We start from the raw sequence: 16,969 nt of genomic DNA on the forward strand, positions 1-16,969 counted from the left end.
AGATCGGTTATATGGTTCACCGTATCGTAGATCCCAAGTACGGTCAAGTAGAAGATACATCACGCGTAGCCATCTAGGTCGAGACTCGCCAAGTCCTGATCTAACCATTTATGGTCATTCCGCACTTTACAGTCCACAACTCCAACTTTTCGCAACATCAATTTCTTCTGGCGCTTTGTCTTCAACATCAATCAATTCGCCCAACACCTCTCCCGAAGTCGACCTCACCCTCCGCCAGCATGGTAAGCTTGCGATACCTAAACCCTCATTGTCCTCCTCCCACCTCTCGAAACATGTCCTGAAGGGCGACTTGAGCCGTGTAAAATCGGTGCAGTCACAGTCTCTTGACAACGATGCTATATCCGCCGCACCGGAGCAGTGCCTGAACAAGTTTCAAGACGAAAGCTGCTTTGAACTCTTAGCTGAGACCTCAAAGCATGTGTATCGCCTGCGACTGGTCTGGTATCTCTCTGTGTCGCTGGTGATGAAAGGCTGGAGACGGGAACAAAAGTACACTCCCTACGACGATCCTCAACCATGGACCTGCACGAGTAAGAGGATGGCGTGACAACCTCCTCACTCCAACAACCATGTTTGATCAGGATTATGTCACTGGAAGAGTCTTTCCGTTCCTGTCTCCTTAGAGTCAAAAGAACATGTTTTTGATCAGGCAAAAAGAGAAAAAAAACGTACACTGTATGAACATTTTCGCTGATCAATTCTTCTTTTCTCAATGATAGCCACCCAAAGGAAAGAAACCCGCCGCCGCGCCCTTCCCTCAGGGAAAAGCCGGATCGAGCAAGAAGGCCGCAAAGGTGAGTTTGCTTCCTCAATTTCTTCAACCTACAAGCGGTTGAAGGAGATAGATGTCTGTCGTCGAATGAACTATACTAACATTGCACCTCAGAACCCCCTTCTCGAGAAGAGACCTCGCAACTATGGCATCGGTCAAGACATCCAGCCCTCGCGCAACCTGTCCCGCATGGTGAAGTAAGTAGCTCCAGTCTCTTCCGACCAGGTTCCCAGTACCGTATCGATCAGTCCAACTAATCTGATTTGCCCTCGTTCAGGTGGCCTGAGTATGTCCGTCTTCAGCGCCAGAAGAAGATCCTCAACCTGCGATTGAAGGTCCCCCCTGCGATTGCTCAGTTCCAACACACTCTGGATCGCAACACCGCCGCCCAGGCCTTCAAGCTGCTCAACAAGTACCGACCTGAGACCAAGGCTCAGAAGAAGGAGCGTCTCCTCGCCGAGGCCACCGCCGTCGAGCAGGGAAAGAAGAAGGAAGATGCCAGCAAGGTATGCTAGGTTCCCGTGTCGCTGTGTAGTGATACACCGATGCTAACCATGGATTGTTTTAACAGAAGCCATACACTGCCAAGTATGGTCTGAACCACGTTGTTGGCCTGATTGAGAACAAGAAGGCCGCCCTTGTCCTGATCCCCAACGATGTCGACCCCATCGAACTGGTTGTGTTCCTGCCCGCTTTGTGCCGCAAGATGGGCGTGCCATATGCCATCATCAAGGGCAAGGCCCGCTTGGGTACGGTTGTGCACAAGAAGACCGCCGCTGTCGTCGCCCTGACTGAGGTCAAGTCCGAGGACAAGTCTGAATTGAGCAAGCTGGTCTCGGCCATCAACGAGGGATACCTGCCCAAGACCGAGGAGCACCGACGTCACTGGGGTGGTGGTATTATGGGAGCCAAGGCTGTGGCTCGACAGGAGAAGAAGAGAAAGGCTATTGAGCAGGCCATCAAGATCTAAATGGACTGACTCTCTCCACCCTGGGTCCACTTCCCACGGATTCGGACCTATGGGACCTCCATCACCGACCTATCCTCTCAACCCTGCCCGACTGGTTCATCTTGTTGCCATCGTGATGCCCTCATACTCCCTCACTATCTCAAACACGCCATACGCCACCTCCCAATCAATGCACGGGCTTTCAAGACCTCGACGTGAGGTAGCCACCTGCTCGCTGCACCACTTGCATGAAACCAATTCTTGCTTGCGCTCCGCATGATTAGCATGACACGAGTGTGCGTCATGGGAAGCAGCATCTGACGAATCGGGATTCTGCAAAGCATGATACGCCATAATCAAAAGTCCATAGGGCGGAATTGTTGAACTCGATGCCGTGGCTGCACGGACAATTCCTCGAATGATGAAGTGATTGCATTGTCATTGACGATCACATTTTAGCTTGACTTTGTAGGTTGCTGTGCGGTTGGTTCTGATACCGCTGCTCCTCATTAGAATCCTTGGTCGTCACCATAAAAATGAAGAAAACAATCAGAATATTGAATGCATAAGTTTGATGAACACTTGGTGCATTTCAACAACCATATCCGTAGGCCTGTCATTTGGACAATTGTAGATGCAACAGACTTACTTGCTCCTGGTCGATTCTATCCGGGTACGGTACTAAATTGACGGTATACGTGGGCCTTGCAGCGGGAGATGCCTTCTCGGGACAGTCCATCAGATGTAGCATAGCAGATTTTAAGTCATCGTCATCCAATATCACATTATAAACTAGCGCCATTGGTGGCCCCTGCCTGTGGTCTCATTACTCGAACGGTCTTCCGGTCTAGCAAAACCAGACATACCGTGAATATCTCCTTCGGAGGAAATGCCCAAAAATCCGCCTCGCTGGTCAACCTATGCAACTGACCGCGCCAAGCCATGTGTCGTGACAGAGACAAGCGTGATGACCGCCGGTGTCCGAAAGCGCCGGTCCAGCGGACGACAAGACTATATACAGGCCGAAAAGCCAAACTGGAAATGACATGGTCGAGGAGTCAGTTCTGTGATGGACAACGACACTCATCAGCCCGCCACCGAATATTCACAACCGATGGAGCCAATGTAGAAGAAGATGATTGGCGAAGACGAAGCTCAGTTTTTGGCGAGACCTTGTCGTGCCTGGAAAAGAATTGTCAGTGACGATTGTGGAATAGATGATATCGGACACACCTTCATGGCCTCAATCCTTGCCTTCAACTGGCTTGTGACCTCGGCTGCTCGCTTCCAGTTCTCTTCTCCTCGATGGTGGGAACCACCCGCCGCAGAGTCACTTGGCTCACGGCTTGTAAATGTTGGTCTCTGTGGACTGCTCCTTCCACTGCCGTTCGACATCGGGTTTACAGGAGGACTGATTTTTCGCCGGGCAGCAGTGACATCGAACCCACCATTCTCCTTTTCCTCACTAGGGCTAAGTTCTATTCGACCAGGAGTGTAGCCACTTTGGGGGCGCTGCTTCGAATTCGCAAGTCGAGCGCTGTTTGTACTTGTCGTGCTGCCTGCCCGTTGTAGCGAGCTCTGTGGTCGTGAGGATTGTGGGGCACCATTATGTGACGGATATCGGGTGATGGCATGGTCTTCGTAGATGCCACCGGTCTCGCCCGCAAATTCATCAAAGGCACGCCCACGGGCAGATTCCTCCTTTTCTCGTCCGAAGCTTTCGCGCCCTAACCTCGAGACCTCTCGCTTGTACCGCTCACTCTCCTTGCGAACACTTTCGATTTCGGCCTTCAAGACGTCGCACTCGCCCCGTGCTCGAACGAGTTGGGTTTCCTTGGCTTTGATTTGCAGGACGTCTCGGGTGTGATCTTCGATCAGCTGGGCATTTTGGTTCTGAAGCTCGGCGATCTCGTTGGACAATTTGGCATTGCTGCTTCGAAGGCTGTCACTTAACGCACTGAGCCTCTCCTTTTCGGCTCGTAGCTCCTCGAGCTCGGCACGTTCCATCGCCGACATGCCATTTGCGACTGAGGCCATGGGTCCTGGTGAGTGTGGCGTGGCTGCGGGCCGCTGGAGGGGACGCCCAGCGAGGCCACCACGACCAAGGCCGAATTTAGACGGGGAGGGCGCGGCAGCTTCTTCATCGCCGTCGGCGCTCATTGGAGGTGACATTACTCGTCTTTGTGGACTTGCTGCACCGCTAGCAATCCCAGGTTTCTTCAAACCACCCAATTTCAGTCCAGAAGGCTGAGCCAAACCCGGTCGCGAAAGGCCACCAGGCTTTGGTAGTGCTTTGGCGGTAGGTTTGGGCTGGAGCGGAGCCGGGTCATCGGGGGGTGGAGCGGCGACCGGGGCAGGCTTTTTGGCAACAGGTCTTTTGCCTCCTACAACTTTCTTCGCAGCACCTGGCGCAGGTTTCGGTGGCGCTGGAGCTAGCTTGGGTTTCTCTTTCGCCTTGACCTCTGCAACGTCGAAAAATTCCTTGATCTTGGTTGTTCGAATATCATCTAGGCCTTCCAGATATGGGTTCATGGCTCTTTCGCCGAGAATCTTCATCAATGTCCCCAGCATCTCAGCCCCCGCAGCTCTGAGAGGCTCAGTTGACTCCGTGAGCAACTTTGTGGCGGCATCCGCGATCGACTTCTGCTCTGGTTTGGACGGAACATCTCGAGTGGTGCGTAGACATCTGATGAGAAACTTTGCAGTTTCGAGTTTGACCTGAGGATTTTTGTTAGGCAGGAAACCCAAGGTTTCCTCGAGACACTCAGTTAACGAAGTGGCAGTAAAGACAGCGTCCAGAGCGGCGCCAATGGCATCAGCCACAGATTGCTTCTTCTCCTTGAGACGTTCAAGCATAGGTGATAAAATGGTGGCCCGATACTTGGCAAAGCCTTTCCTCAGACCCTGGGCAAGTTTTTCCGTGCAGTTAGCAGCTACGGTGACGACGGCGATATTGGCGTCCTTCATACATTTGGCAAAACTTCGAACAAGGTCATCATACGGGCCCTCCTTGATGCGTGGAGTGTTGAGAATATTGAACAGGGCGTCCAGGGCTTCTTTGCGATCTTTCCACTTTGTGGAGGCAATCATCTCTTGAAAATTGGCGGGCATTTTGGAAATGACATCGACGGGCTCGGCTAGATCAAAGGCATTGACTTCGGCATCGTCATCTTCGGGTTCGTCATATTGAGCATCGTCGTCGGCGTAACCAGCAGCAGCAGCAGGAGGGGCAGAAGCAATAGCGGCTTGCTGGGAACGCGTCAAACGTTCTTGTTTTGGGGGAGGATCCTCCTTGACCTTTTCGAACAATTTTTCGAGATCTTGCTGCTGAACCGGCTTCAACTCGTTCCAGAAAATGACCTTCATGGCGTCCTTGAGCCATCGATAAAGTTCGACGGTCAGGTTTTGGGCCTCGGCACGGACATTTTTGTCCGCATGTGCAAAGACCTTTGGTAATGACTTTAGGACAGGCTTTGGTTCGACAACTTTGATACCATATGCGTGAAAAATTGAGGTAATGGCGCTCAGGGTGGCGGCAATCACCTTGGGTTGCTTGTTTGAGAGGGCGGGGATTAATTCTTCGATGACAGGATCAGACTTGTCGATTTCGACATAGAGCAACAGAGCTTCGAGGGCACTGGCCTTTGCAGCGGGTCTGGTGGAGGAGAGACCTTTTTCAGAAATGGGTTGGAGAGTGTAGGAGCGGGATCTTGTGGCGGCCTCGCGACCTCCGTACTTGAGAAATGCACATAACGAGGCTAAACCCTCTTGCTGAGCGGCGACATTGGAATCGGCGACAGCAGCTTTCCACAAACTGGGATCATTGAGAAATGGTCTGAAAGCGGGGTCCGACTCATCGGGAGTGACTTCAAAGGCTTTGGCAGCAGCCTCGTAGGCCTCCTTCCGGACCTTCCAATTCTTGTGGACAAAGCGATCTGATAGGGGCAGCTGGGAGAAATCCTCTTCCTGGCCGTCGGCCATTTTCAAGGAGCTGGGACAGAAGAGGCGATAGAGAGCCTGGAATCGAGATGACGGTTCTTGTGTGCGCGGCTGTTTTCGAGAGCGAGCTAGAGGGCTGTGAGAGAACATCAGTAATTGAAAGCAAAGGAAGGTAGAGAGTGCGTGGTGGCATAGATAGGAGGGAGGAGTAGGAGTGCATCGCTCGAACGGATCAAGGATAGGATTGGAAGATAGCAACGACAGCACTTTTGAGGAAGATTGTGTCCTTACGGTCAGCAGCGATTCTGCTTAATATTGGATATGGCAAGGTGCAGCGCGGTTCATGGGCAGATATGGAGGGTGAACGGTTGGGCGGCTGAGTGCGTATGTGATTGCGCAGCATGCGTGCATGCGACTGCCGTCACAAGATAAACAAAGATTCAATGCAGGCGCGATGATGGCGGGAGTCAATGGGAAGGCGCGGTCGTGGAGGTGGGAAGAGTGCGTGGAAGGAACGATGGAGGAAACGGAAACCAGTCGAACAAGTCAAGGCAGTCGCTCACTTGTGGCGCGACAGGAGGGTGATCCGAGGAGACTCAATTGTCGGGAGGGCGTTGGGCGTTGGGCGTTGGGCGTCAGAAGAGAACAGAGTCGAAGAAGCCGTGGGCAGTGAGAATAGGCAGTCGTAACAGAAGGAGCCTGTGAATTAATTCGAGACGCTACAAACAAGCGTAGTGGTAGTGCAATGCGATGCGAACGACTGGTGTGGCACCCAAACATTGATGAGGGCGTCTCCTTGTAGGGCAAATGGTAAATAATATGACGATGTTGTGCTGGGCAGCGGTTGTGGCTGTTGATTGGTTGGCTCGTGTGGTTCCAACAACACAAGAACTCATCCACATCTCCACAACCAGACTTGCCAGACTTCCAGTCCATCTGCGGATTGACAACATGTACTACAAGGCTTGCATAAACTCCCTCCTCCTCTTCTTCTACCAAACAGTCTAAGCAGTCACCCAAGTTTTCTTCCACCGCTCCTCCCGCTTACAATCGCCATCAGTGGCCTTTCTTTGTCTTTTCGATTCCAAAAGACCTGTGTGGCCCAATTCTTCAATTGGATTTCAATTCACTTTATTTCTCGTCCCCTGGTCTCGCTGACTTTCAGGCCTGTCCAGGAGAACCCATCTCCGTATTCTGCAAACTACCACCATCGTCTGCGACATTTCTCACACTTTGCACCACACCAACGAACCTTGCCCTTCTCTCCCGCGACCGCTTGTTTTCTGTTCAACCTTCAAGTGCATGGGCTCCTAATTCACTTTTCTGGGCCTGACGCCCCGACCTGGCACCATGTCCCAACTTTTGACCACGCGACAAGCGGATGAACTGTAAGACGGGCCTGACAACATGGCCAAAAGCTTTTGACTGATTGTCCGTGTAGGCACAAGTCCATCATCGCGTACCTTCTCTCTGCTGGCATGACCGAGTCCGCGGCATCTTTGCGTAAAGATTCCAACCTTGCCGATACCTTTGATGAAGTCACGGCTAAAAAATATGAAACATTACTGGAGAAGAAATGGACATCGGTTGTTCGCCTACAGAAAAGGATCATGGACCTTGAAGCCAAAAACATGGCTCTTCAGAACGAGCTGGACTCGGCCACACCACTATCTTCCAATCGCAAGATAGACCCCGCCACATGGCTCCCCAAGAACCCCCCGCGCCATGTCCTGGAAGGCCATCGATTCCCCGTCACCTCCGTCGCCTTCCACCCGGTTTTCTCTTCTCTTGCGTCGGCCTCGGAGGACTGCACCATCAAAATCTGGGATTGGGAGCTGGGGGAGCTCGAAAGGACGCTAAAGGGCCACACCAAAGCCGTGCTCGACATTGACTTTGGTGGGCCCCGAGGTGGAACACTTCTGGCCAGTTGTAGCACTGATTTGACCATCAAACTGTGGGATCCAAGCGACGAGTACAAGAACATTCGCACCTTACCCGGCCACGATCATTCCATCTCTTCGGTCCGCTTCATCCCCTCTGGCGCCGCCGGTGCCCCACTGTCAGGGAACACGCTAGTGTCGGCGTCACGAGACAAGACGCTGCGCATCTGGGATGTCACCACTGGTTATTGCTTAAAAACGCTCAAAGGACACACCGACTGGGTTCGAGCCGTCACCCCATCCTTCGATGGCCGGTGGTTGTTGAGCGCGGGCAATGACCAGGTGCCCCGCCTGTGGGATGTCAACACGGGCGAGGTCAAGATTTCGTTCCTGGGCCATGAACATTCACTGGAATGCGTCGCTTTTGCCCCGAGTTCGGCTTACACGCATTTGGCAGCTCTTGCTGCTTACAAAAAGCCCCCTCCGGCCAGCAGTACGGGCGAATTTCTCGCGACTGGGGGCCGTGACAAGCTGATCAAGATATGGGACAATCGAGGGACGTGCCACAAGACCCTGGTGGGACATGACAACTGGGTGCGCGGTCTGGTCTTTCACCCTGCGGGTCGTTATCTCCTCTCCGTCTCGGACGACAAAACCATCCGATGTTGGGATCTTGCCCAAGAGTGCAAGTGCGTCAAGGTGGTGGACGAGGCCCATCAGCATTTCATCAGCAGCATCAGATGGGCGCCGGATGTCGCCGTCCAGCCCACGTCAGACCTAGGGGCCAACGCAACGACTTCGACAGCGAAAAAGGAGGAAGGAACCAGCGGAGGCAAGATCCGATGCGTCATCGCCACGGCCAGTGTGGATCTGAACGTGCGCGTGTTTGCAGGATGATCGAGACTTGTCGTCTGGGAAGACCATCCTGAGCCGGGCATCTGATCCAGTCTGGTCCACTGCTTGTGGGAGGATTGATTGGTTTATAGACATGAAGCCACACGAGTGTACGACTACGACTAATGAGATGAGAGATGCCATGTCAACTACTCACCACCACCAGAAATGGATGTCCTCTGTGCCTTGGGTAACTTATCGATCTTGCTGCCTATCAAGGTATGTATTTGTACGAAGATAATGTGCACCGCCAAGCTGTCCTGGCAATATTGTAGACCGTCCCGAGACACCGTCCAGGGGCCCCTCGGGCTGAGGGGCTCTTGCTTCTTCTCAATCCTATGGCGACACACTGCACTTGGCCAGGCAGGCGCGGACAGTACCGTAGAGTAGCCACGCCATTCCGTTTTCGGACATCAACATCTCCACTGCTCCTTCCCTTGCTTGTCTCCATCCTCATCGTCTTTGGTAATTTTTTTTCTTCTTCTCTTCGTGTCAAACATCATCATCTGCCTCACGTTCAGAGACAAGACAAAGGAATGATCTCAGACAAGGCTCCATCTGATGCACACCAAATTCACACCATTACAGACTCTGAGTCACACTGTCTCTGAGCCTCGCTCCGTTCAAGTGTCCGATGCAAACCTGCGAACCTCCCAATCACTGGAGCCAAAGCATGTCGGAGAACTGCGGGAGGTCAAACGAAGCATCCGTCATTTTGCATATGCCTTCCCAGCTTCTATGCCAGCGACTGTGGACCTGGGTATAGTACTTCTCAGCGCTTCATCTCGATCGATTTGTCCGCGTCAATTTCTTGCAACCCAATCTGCTTTTGTTGGAGCGCCCCCGACCTTTGTCTTGGGCCAGTCTCATCGAAACTGAACTGATGCCAAACACCCACCAATGATGTCGCATGCATCCAACCCCCGAGCTAATATGCCTCTCCCTCTTCTCCTCATTTGCTTCACTTCAAGATGAAACCCAACAGTCTCCCGTCGCTGGGTCAAGCAAGTTGCAAACCAGCCTGATGAGCATGCTAATTCGAGCCTCGTCCCTCTTTGACGAGCCCAGCAACCGCTCTCGCAAGTTCACCATCCCACGAACACGGCTCCACTCGATCTTGCACAGACATAGCCTCATTCTTTGTTTCCTCTGCATTCCTCATTTTATTGTTTCGGGTGCACGGTGATTCCATCGCATATTCCCGCCTAGGCACCTGTTGAGAACAAAGCAAACCACTCCAACATTGCCAAACCCCAGCCCCATCCTTCCACCAATAGTCATGTCATCTTGTTCTTCTCAAGAGACAAAGAAAGATTGCCACAAGATGGCTGATGACAAGTCTCTTTCTCTGTCACTTTACAAAGTAATAGGCATGGCCTCTTTTTCTATTCGTCGGTCCTGCTCACCCAGACCACTGCACGGTCCTGGAGAACAAATTCCTTTCTTCGCGCCATGACTCCTCCATCTCAGGATCCGCCACCTCCAGCTCTTCATCGTCGTCTCCCGGATCCCGCCGCCAATGGTCGTCCAGCCTCGCGCCGGCCTTCTTCACTGAACCAGCATGATATATTTCCCAACCCAGTGATCCCTTGTGGCTTTGCAGACAATGCCAGTCGGAGGAGTACCTTTCACTTTCCCCCACCCTCGGCTTCGAGACTTGGTGATGCCAGTGATCAGATGTTCCGTTCAATGTCCACCACCGGCCATGAATCAGCTTCTCGTGAGGCCAGGGATGGCTCCACAGACTCTGCCCTTGACCGCCTACCCCATGACAGCGGCCCTAATGTTTGCCTCTGCCAACCTGACCCCAAAATTCCGAGACCCCGAAATTGTGAGATGATGCTTTCTTATACCTTGGCTCCTCTCCACACCGCCCACCACTAATACACTTCCCTCTAGCCTTTATACTGTTCCGTCAGGCCCAACAAGCCAACATCATCGCACAGAACCCTGGTATTCCCAATCCGGAAGTTTCTAAGATAATCGGGAAACAATGGCAGCACCTGTCAGTTGAAGCCAAGGAGGAATGGAACACGCTTGCGGAAGTATGCCAAAGACCAACTTGTCCTTTTCACAAAGAGCTTTGTCCACTGACCCAATGCCTCATTAGTTAGAGAAAGCCCGTCATCAAGAGCAATATCCAGGCTATCGATACCATCCTCGTCGCACTGGAAGGAACAGTAGCCACGCCTCCATAAGCGGCCCATCTTCCACAGAGCACCAGGAACCGTGCTTAAAGTGCGGCAAGAAACCCATTACTCACCCAATCCACAGCCCAGTTGCACCAACCCATCCTCCCGCTGAGACCATATCTGCATCCAAAATGGCCGTGCAGATACCCGCAAAACGTGGCTACATCGTCAGCAATAGCCATATCCAGCGACCACATCATGCGCCCCCGGCTGCGTCTCCCGAGTATCACGGCCAGCAACAATCCTTCGTCGAGGCATATCCATTCTCACGAGTTGACCCTAGATTGATATATGCTGTACCACCAACTGCTCAACGTACTCCACCTACCGACTCACAAGAAGCCAAGAGAAGACGGTATGATAGTAGCGGAATGTACATCGCCCCCGGCCAACCCTATCCAGACCATTCATATGCATACCCCAATTCCCCTAGCGCTGCCTACACCCGCGGCGAACCAGGCCGACAGATGCATGCGCCTCATGCCCCATTGCATCGTCCTCACCCGGTCCAGCTCACGAAGCCGCCTCTCATCTCGCCTCCTCGGGGCCTGTATCCTCATCCGCCCCAGTTGCAGCCGGTGCGACCTCCACCTGCTCAGCAGCAAAGAACGGCCTCCAGCGTGGCACTACCACCCATCGAAACCATGGTCTCTGCTTTCCCTCATAAGACAGGCTCGGCATCCACTACTTCCCAGAGCTCTGGGGTCGAGGCAATGATCATGTCCATTCCTGTTCTCAATAGAATCCGCGTTCTGTCCCAGATCTCCTCCCCCCTCCCGTCTCCCGGATTGACCTCGCCAAGGCCTGATGTTCGAGGTGCCATCATCGCCATCGAAGGCATGGACGCTGCGAGTGTCAGGAGCATGTCTTGTTCACTGGCTGATCAACTGGAGAAAGAGGGGAATTTTGCCGTCAAGATATTTGAAGGCCCCAACCCTTATCAATCCATGAGGGAAGCCCGCAACATCACCGTGAGGCACCACAAGACATTGACTGCGGAATCATATCTGCAAATGCTGAGTGAGTGGCATAGGCTCAATAAAGAAATGGTCGAATATATCACGACTCGACCTGGCCAATCCGTTACTCGAGACGCGCCAATCACCCTCGACAACAGCCAAATGGTGTCTACAAAAACCACCAGAGCAATGGACACCCCCAGGGCGGCCTCACCCATTCGAAAGTGGAGTGTCGTCGACGAAAAAGTGGATGACACCAGGGAAAGCCTTTATTCCGCCGTTAGCCCAAAGACATTGGTCGGAGCTCCTGATCAGTCGACCACCCCGCCACCGCCACCCAAAACTAGGAGTCAGAGTCAAGCCGAAGGGACTCTTCCTGTGACGGGCGGCAGAGATTCTGAATCACGTCCCCCTTCGTTAGCTCTTCCCCGGCCTCTTTACTCAAGTCGCATCCCGCCTCCTCCTGCTCCGCCGCCGCCGACACCTCCCATCCCTCCACCGCCACCGAGCAGCAAACTTGTATCGCGTCATTCACTGGCTGCAGGTGCTGAGCCCTCCAGATCAACTATAGATCTGACCACTCAAGCTACACACCCAAATACGGAAGCCGAGGAAGCCGATACTCAAATTATCGATGAGGGTGACGCAGAATTACAGGCCTCTCAAGCCAGTCTCAGATATCATAGACCGTCCAGCATCAACTCTCCCACGGCAATTCCGATTGCCATTGTTCCACACTTTCAGCTCACCACGGTTGATGCCAGTTCCATTTCGATGCCTATCAGTGATGGTTTCTCACCTCCTGCTCACTGGCAATGGTTTGCTACACTCTGGCGTGGAAGTGTCGGCCCAGACGTGACAGTTGTCATCAAGTCCACTGATGAGGAATCCGTTGAAGCCGGTACTGCGGGAGCCAGTGCAACGGTGCCCAGCCTCTCCAATACTGACCCTAATGGTGGCAATACCGGAGGGGTTATCGGCAACACCTCGTCAGCGAATCCCAGACCTCCAACACAAACTACAGGTCTTCCCACATCACTTTCTTCGGCCGCCAAACCTTCGACTGCGACTTCAATCACTTCTTCACAACCAAAAGCGATGGCTGCCTCGATATCTGGATCAAGCACTACCATGTCGGCCTCGGCGTCTAGTTCAGGCGTCGAAGTCCGTCTACATGACTGCCGCGCCGTGATTGTCAAGACAGGGATATTTGGCGTTGGCCTCAACTCTGGAGCTAAGCCTGCGGGGCCTAATGCTAGATCCGTTGGTGCAAAGGAGCTAGAGAACTGGGAGAAAAGTAAGAGACGAGTTGGCTTTGAAGTCGAAGAGTTCCTGAGAAAGTAGGAAGGCCGAGGTCCCGGTGTTTATGGAATCGCAGCCCCTTTGTTACGTTTAGGGACTTGCCAACAGATCCAAGTCAAACTCCTCGAAAAATGGAGAATTTATAGAAGCACTATGACAATAACAATCGTCAATCCCCACATGAGCGTCAACTGGGTTTGATGCATGATATCAGAGACCGAGCCAAACGAATGCTTCGCACCTAGCTTTGAATTGTCCTCCACCCACATCCTGCGCTGTGGGTGCCGTCAATTGCCTCAACTGCTTGAAAATACTCCACCGTCTGGTCAATTCAATCTTCTCTGCGGGAACTATATCCACATTCTTTCAACCAGTGCATTCCTCTCTCCAGCGTAATCTGGGCTGACACATCCTCCGTGGTCAGAAGATCGATATCCGGGATCGAGATGGTCAGGGCTTGGTTGCGCAAGCATGAAAATGTCTTGTGATACTTGCTCAATATTCAAATGTTGAGCTCGTCGCATCAGAGCAATTCGTTCATGGTGCTCTATCTACGCTACGTCACTAATGTCGTAGGCCCGATGGATGTTTCCGTCTACTGGACGGTACAAATGGAAGTGCCATCACACCGGCCGTGTTTTCTTACTCGCTGGGAGTGCTAGGGCTCTACTCCCATCAACAACAAGTCAAATGGTTTCACATCCTGGAAATAGATAGCCGACCTGAGTCTCCGTTGATGAATCTCGCTGGGGGATTGGAGGAGGTAATGGTCCTGTCGATGGTGCAATGAATATCTCTGTTAGCGAGCAGAGGTGTCTGCATTTTGGCATGCAGAAGTACTTTGGGTATTGTTCTCGTCTATCCTGATTCAGAGGCCCATAATGTAAAAAATAGAACATCCCACTAGGCTCAAGAAAAATTGCGCAGACCATTTCGGCCAAGGATGTGCCGAGAGATAAAGAATCCAGGGACATGTCGCTTGGCACTGCTGTACCGCTCACACGGCATGGTTGAAGAGATAACTAACACTTTCGCCATTATGTGTCCGCCTGATCGCCTCGGCCAGGACAGGGGCAATGTTGATAAACTCGAGTCGACAACCCTTCTGGCCATCTTCGACTTTGAGTGCTTCGATTTTGTCTTCCGATATGGGCACAGTATTCGTGATGACGAGCCGAGACAACTTTGAGTTTTTGAGGATTTCCACTGCTTTGCCAGAGAGGATGCCGTGGGTGACGAGAGCAACAACATCCTTGGCCCCATGCTTAATGAGGGTATCCGCAGCCTTGGCCAGCGTTCCACATGTATCTGCCATATCGTCCACGAGAATTGCGATCTTGCCTTCGACAGTTCCGACAAGGGTCATACGACTGACTTCATTTGGACGAGATCGTTCTTTATGAATTAGGGCAAAGGGAAGATCGAGTCGGTCGGCCATGGACGTTGCGCGCTTTGCGCCACCCGCGTCGGGGCTCACAATAACACAGTCCTGCTTTTGCCCGTTGATTTCGGCATTGTCCTCGGTAGCATGCATCAAGTTTTCTCGGATCCATTTCACCGAGTTGGGCTCGGCGTACAAGTTGTCCACGGGGACGTTGAAAAAGCCCTGAATCTGAGAAGCATGCAGGTCCATAGTGATGACATGGTTGCATCCTGCAGTTTGCAGCATATTTGCCATCAACTTAGCAGTGATGGGTGCTCTAGATTTATCCTTTTTGTCCTGTCGAGCGTAGGGAAAGTTCGGGAGGATTGCAGTGACTCGACGGGCGGAGGCAGTCTTGCATGCGTTACAGATGATGAGGAGTTCCATGAGGCCGTCGTTGATATCATTTGGCCGAGTGGACTGTAAGATAAATACTGTAGGTAGATGTCAGACAAAGTCTGGAGTAAATGGTGCTGGCCGTGGACCGAGATAGAGCTGATTGTCGATGCGCATGGATTGGCAGCACGTACCATCTTCGTCTCTCACGGATTCACCAATGGTTACACTAGTCTCCTGGTTGGAATATTGCAAGACCATAATCTTTGTAAGCTCGATGCCCAACCTAGACGCATTTGTAAGTTGAGCACATCGGTCTATGGGACTGTCGAAGACTTGTCTGAGAAGAGGATAGGCGTGGAGACGGTACTAACCTTGTGGCGACGGCTTTGGCAAGGTCGGGGTGACTGTTGCCAGTCAAGAGTTTGATCGAGTTTGTAGCCATGCCGGCGTAGTTTAAGGATGTCGACGTTATTGAGGGGGCATGTTGATGGAAAGGAGTAATGCGAGCGAACTTGGAGTCGACAAGTTCTGTCATCGACGCAGACCGAGAAAAAAAGCACAAGCCCCGCGGCTACGCTTGCGGCTTGGGCTTGGGCTTGATCGTGGGGAACGTTTTGTTAATGTCGGCCTGTGATTAGCTCCTCACATTCCAAGTCGCCACGCTCCACTCAAAACTCCCAAGTCGACCAAAAAAGCATATGAAAGACTAGAACGCTGTTTATCAAGTCTACCCACGTATATTCTAGGTGTGTGCGTGGAGGAGAATCAAGAGCACTACGGATAGAACTGAAGGAGAATCAGGAGGTTAATCGGTGTTTGCAAGTAATTGCGGGCTATCTGAGGGTTCTGTGTGGTCTGATTTGCTGTCTATTTGTGCCAACCAGCTGATGCCACACGGCGCACCACAGTAGGGCGATGCTTGCCACGTCAGGAATCATCATTATTTGCATGGTGGCACGGCAGATATTCTCCCGTGTGTGTCCGGCAATCCCAATTCTAGGTCCTTGCAGCTGAATAAGCTGTTCGGCGAGGAACATGAGATTGTGCCCAAGCTCGGGTTGCTTCACAGCCACATAGGGTCGATTTGTCTTTCCTCCGGTCTCTCGAGACTACAGGTACGCCAGGCAGACCATGTCAACCTATTTTCGGAGGGAAGAAGCACGTCTCTTTCTGAGCTCGGTTCTCTTCTCACGCTCCTCGTGCACGCGCTTGGCCAACAGCTGAGAGTACTCATTGGCGGCATCCTTGGAAGCTTCGGCACGTCTTCGTTTGAGGGCAATTCGGTGTCTCTTGTGTTGCAGGCGTTGTGGGGTGACAAGTCTCTGGATCTTGGGGGCCTTTGTGTAGGGTTTCGCGCCTTCCTTCTTGGGGACGACTTCACGTCGAATGACGAACTTGCTGTATCAATGGTTAGCATGTATGATGTGGTCGATGGAAAATGTTTTCTCGTACCGGACGTCATCTTGCTTGCTCAGACCAAAGAAGCGGCGGATCTTGGTGGCACGCTTGGGGCCAAGTCTCTTGGGGTTGACCACGTCGGTGAGGCCGGGAATATCACCTTCGCCTTGCTTGACGATTGAGAGAGCGAGGACGGAGAGATCTTGGGCAACGATGGAACCGCGAACGGATTTACGCTTGCGCTCTCCGGATCGACGAGGTCGGTAGCAAGAGTGGCCGTCGGCGAGGAGGAGTTTGACACGGGTTGGGAGTAACTGTAATGATTCAAGTCTCAGCGTGTTGTTTTCTTTCGGGACGCTGGCGCTTTTCAAGGGCAGGAAGTGGAACATACAACACCCTGCTTCATTGGAAAGCCTTGCTTGTCATTACCACCGGTAATGCGGACAATCTGTGAAACCCGTCAGCATCGACTTCAAGCTCAGTCGGTATCCATGTGTCCTTACGTAGCCCTTCCACTCATCACCCAAGCTGTCGGCTGGCACTTCGTTGCCCATTCGCTTCTCGAGGAAAACACGGAGTTTGCGCTCATCTTCGACCTCGATGAGTTTCTGCGACCCGTTGGCCGGGTAAGAGATGTTCAACTTCATCTTGTCAACGGGCTGAATAAGGCTGTCAAGACTGGCGACAAGTCTTAACAGATACAGCGGTTGATGATGGGGGATGTGAGGTCGATAAAAGACTACGGTTCTCCCTGCGATTAATTTTCACGGTTGTGGGTGGTGTGCCAAGAGTTTCGAACTCTGCGTGGCTATGATTGGCCAATCGTGAGCCCATTGTCTGGAGCCCTTTGACTTTGGCCTTGGAATAGTCCGGCTCCACTTGTCACGGGACTTGTGTGGGT

General features: G+C 52.5%; 6 protein-coding genes across 9 annotated transcripts; 3 read left to right on the forward strand and 3 right to left on the reverse strand.

Annotated features, from left to right (window-relative positions):
• The first annotated feature begins 161 nt into the window (after nucleotides 1–161).
• On the forward strand, nucleotides 162–2,335 carry PV10_01889 (uncharacterized protein). The gene is made up of 5 exons (XM_016366140.1): nucleotides 162–242; nucleotides 741–815; nucleotides 908–990; nucleotides 1,071–1,299; nucleotides 1,365–2,335. Exons 1-5 carry the CDS (start codon nucleotides 240–242, stop codon nucleotides 1,761–1,763), a joined length of 789 nt encoding a protein of 262 aa, XP_016229789.1. The 5' UTR covers nucleotides 162–239; the 3' UTR covers nucleotides 1,764–2,335.
• On the reverse strand, nucleotides 2,328–6,451 carry PV10_01890. Of its 3 annotated transcripts, none has more exons than XM_016366143.1 (3): nucleotides 5,973–6,451; nucleotides 2,976–5,817; nucleotides 2,328–2,924 (listed from the first exon to the last, which is right to left on the reverse strand). In XM_016366143.1, exons 2-3 carry the CDS (start codon nucleotides 5,721–5,723, stop codon nucleotides 2,898–2,900), a joined length of 2,775 nt encoding a protein of 924 aa, XP_016229792.1. In that variant the 5' UTR covers nucleotides 5,724–5,817; nucleotides 5,973–6,451; the 3' UTR covers nucleotides 2,328–2,897. The 3 variants fall into 3 exon arrangements, with proteins under 3 accessions (XP_016229792.1, XP_016229791.1, XP_016229790.1); XM_016366142.1 differs by having other exon boundaries at nucleotides 2,328–2,557; nucleotides 2,609–2,924; nucleotides 2,976–6,451; XM_016366141.1 differs by having other exon boundaries at nucleotides 2,976–6,451.
• A 168-nt stretch (nucleotides 6,452–6,619) lies between these two features.
• Nucleotides 6,620–8,633, forward strand: PV10_01891 (nuclear distribution protein PAC1). The gene is made up of 2 exons (XM_016366144.1): nucleotides 6,620–7,069; nucleotides 7,123–8,633. Exons 1-2 carry the CDS (start codon nucleotides 7,032–7,034, stop codon nucleotides 8,456–8,458), a joined length of 1,374 nt encoding a protein of 457 aa, XP_016229793.1. The 5' UTR covers nucleotides 6,620–7,031; the 3' UTR covers nucleotides 8,459–8,633.
• A 1,274-nt stretch (nucleotides 8,634–9,907) lies between these two features.
• PV10_01892 (uncharacterized protein) lies at nucleotides 9,908–12,950 on the forward strand (the record flags this gene model as incomplete). The annotated part of the gene is made up of 3 exons (XM_016366145.1): nucleotides 9,908–10,286; nucleotides 10,355–10,500; nucleotides 10,566–12,950. 3 exons carry the CDS (start codon nucleotides 9,908–9,910, stop codon nucleotides 12,948–12,950), a joined length of 2,910 nt encoding a protein of 969 aa, XP_016229794.1.
• Nucleotides 12,951–13,083: 133 nt separating this feature from the next.
• PV10_01893 (uncharacterized protein) lies at nucleotides 13,084–15,210 on the reverse strand. Its single transcript, XM_016366146.1, has 3 exons — nucleotides 15,042–15,210; nucleotides 14,862–14,953; nucleotides 13,084–14,765 (listed from the first exon to the last, which is right to left on the reverse strand). The coding sequence occupies exons 1-3, from the start codon at nucleotides 15,203–15,205 to the stop codon at nucleotides 13,906–13,908; spliced, it is 1,116 nt and encodes a 371-aa protein (XP_016229795.1). The 5' UTR covers nucleotides 15,206–15,210; the 3' UTR covers nucleotides 13,084–13,905.
• A 258-nt stretch (nucleotides 15,211–15,468) lies between these two features.
• Nucleotides 15,469–16,791, reverse strand: PV10_01894. 2 transcript variants are annotated; one of them, XM_016366147.1, is made up of 4 exons: nucleotides 16,572–16,791; nucleotides 16,460–16,516; nucleotides 16,123–16,382; nucleotides 15,469–16,068 (listed from the first exon to the last, which is right to left on the reverse strand). In XM_016366147.1, exons 1-4 carry the CDS (start codon nucleotides 16,713–16,715, stop codon nucleotides 15,810–15,812), a joined length of 720 nt encoding a protein of 239 aa, XP_016229796.1. In that variant the 5' UTR covers nucleotides 16,716–16,791; the 3' UTR covers nucleotides 15,469–15,809. The 2 variants fall into 2 exon arrangements, with proteins under 2 accessions (XP_016229796.1, XP_016229797.1); XM_016366148.1 differs by having other exon boundaries at nucleotides 16,123–16,516.
• Between the last annotated feature and the right edge of the window lie 178 nt (nucleotides 16,792–16,969).

Source organism: Exophiala mesophila (genome assembly GCF_000836275.1).
Source record: "Exophiala mesophila strain CBS 40295 unplaced genomic scaffold supercont1.1, whole genome shotgun sequence".
In the NCBI taxonomy this organism is placed as follows: domain Eukaryota; kingdom Fungi; phylum Ascomycota; class Eurotiomycetes; order Chaetothyriales; family Herpotrichiellaceae; genus Exophiala; species Exophiala mesophila.

Excerpts from the sequence above, each read along its gene's own strand:
- PV10_01890 (XM_016366142.1), bottom strand. The coding sequence starts at position 5,831 with ATGTTCTCTCACAGCCCTCTAGCTCGCTCTCGAAAACAGCCGCGCACA. Across the intron at positions 2,925-2,975 it reads CAAGGATTGAGGCCATGAAG|GCACGACAAGGTCTCGCCAA; the intron begins GTGTGTCCGATA and ends ATTCTTTTCCAG.
- PV10_01891 (XM_016366144.1), top strand. The coding sequence starts at position 7,032 with ATGTCCCAACTTTTGACCACGCGACAAGCGGATGAACT. Across the intron at positions 7,070-7,122 it reads ACGCGACAAGCGGATGAACT|GCACAAGTCCATCATCGCGT; the intron begins GTAAGACGGGCC and ends TTGTCCGTGTAG.
- PV10_01894 (XM_016366147.1), bottom strand. The coding sequence starts at position 16,715 with ATGAAGTTGAACATCTCTTACCCGGCCAACGGGTCGCAGAAACTCATC. Across the intron at positions 16,517-16,571 it reads GTGATGAGTGGAAGGGCTAC|ATTGTCCGCATTACCGGTGG; the intron begins GTAAGGACACAT and ends CGGGTTTCACAG. Across the intron at positions 16,383-16,459 it reads TTCCAATGAAGCAGGGTGTT|TTACTCCCAACCCGTGTCAA; the intron begins GTATGTTCCACT and ends GAATCATTACAG.
- PV10_01889 (XM_016366140.1), top strand. Across the intron at positions 816-907 it reads CGAGCAAGAAGGCCGCAAAG|AACCCCCTTCTCGAGAAGAG; the intron begins GTGAGTTTGCTT and ends ATTGCACCTCAG. Across the intron at positions 991-1,070 it reads AACCTGTCCCGCATGGTGAA|GTGGCCTGAGTATGTCCGTC; the intron begins GTAAGTAGCTCC and ends GCCCTCGTTCAG.
- PV10_01893 (XM_016366146.1), bottom strand. The coding sequence starts at position 15,205 with ATGACAGAACTTGTCGACTCCAAGTTCGCTCGCATTACTCCTTTCCAT. Across the intron at positions 14,954-15,041 it reads GCCAAAGCCGTCGCCACAAG|GTTGGGCATCGAGCTTACAA; the intron begins GTTAGTACCGTC and ends AAATGCGTCTAG. Across the intron at positions 14,766-14,861 it reads ATCCGTGAGAGACGAAGATG|TATTTATCTTACAGTCCACT; the intron begins GTACGTGCTGCC and ends ATCTACCTACAG.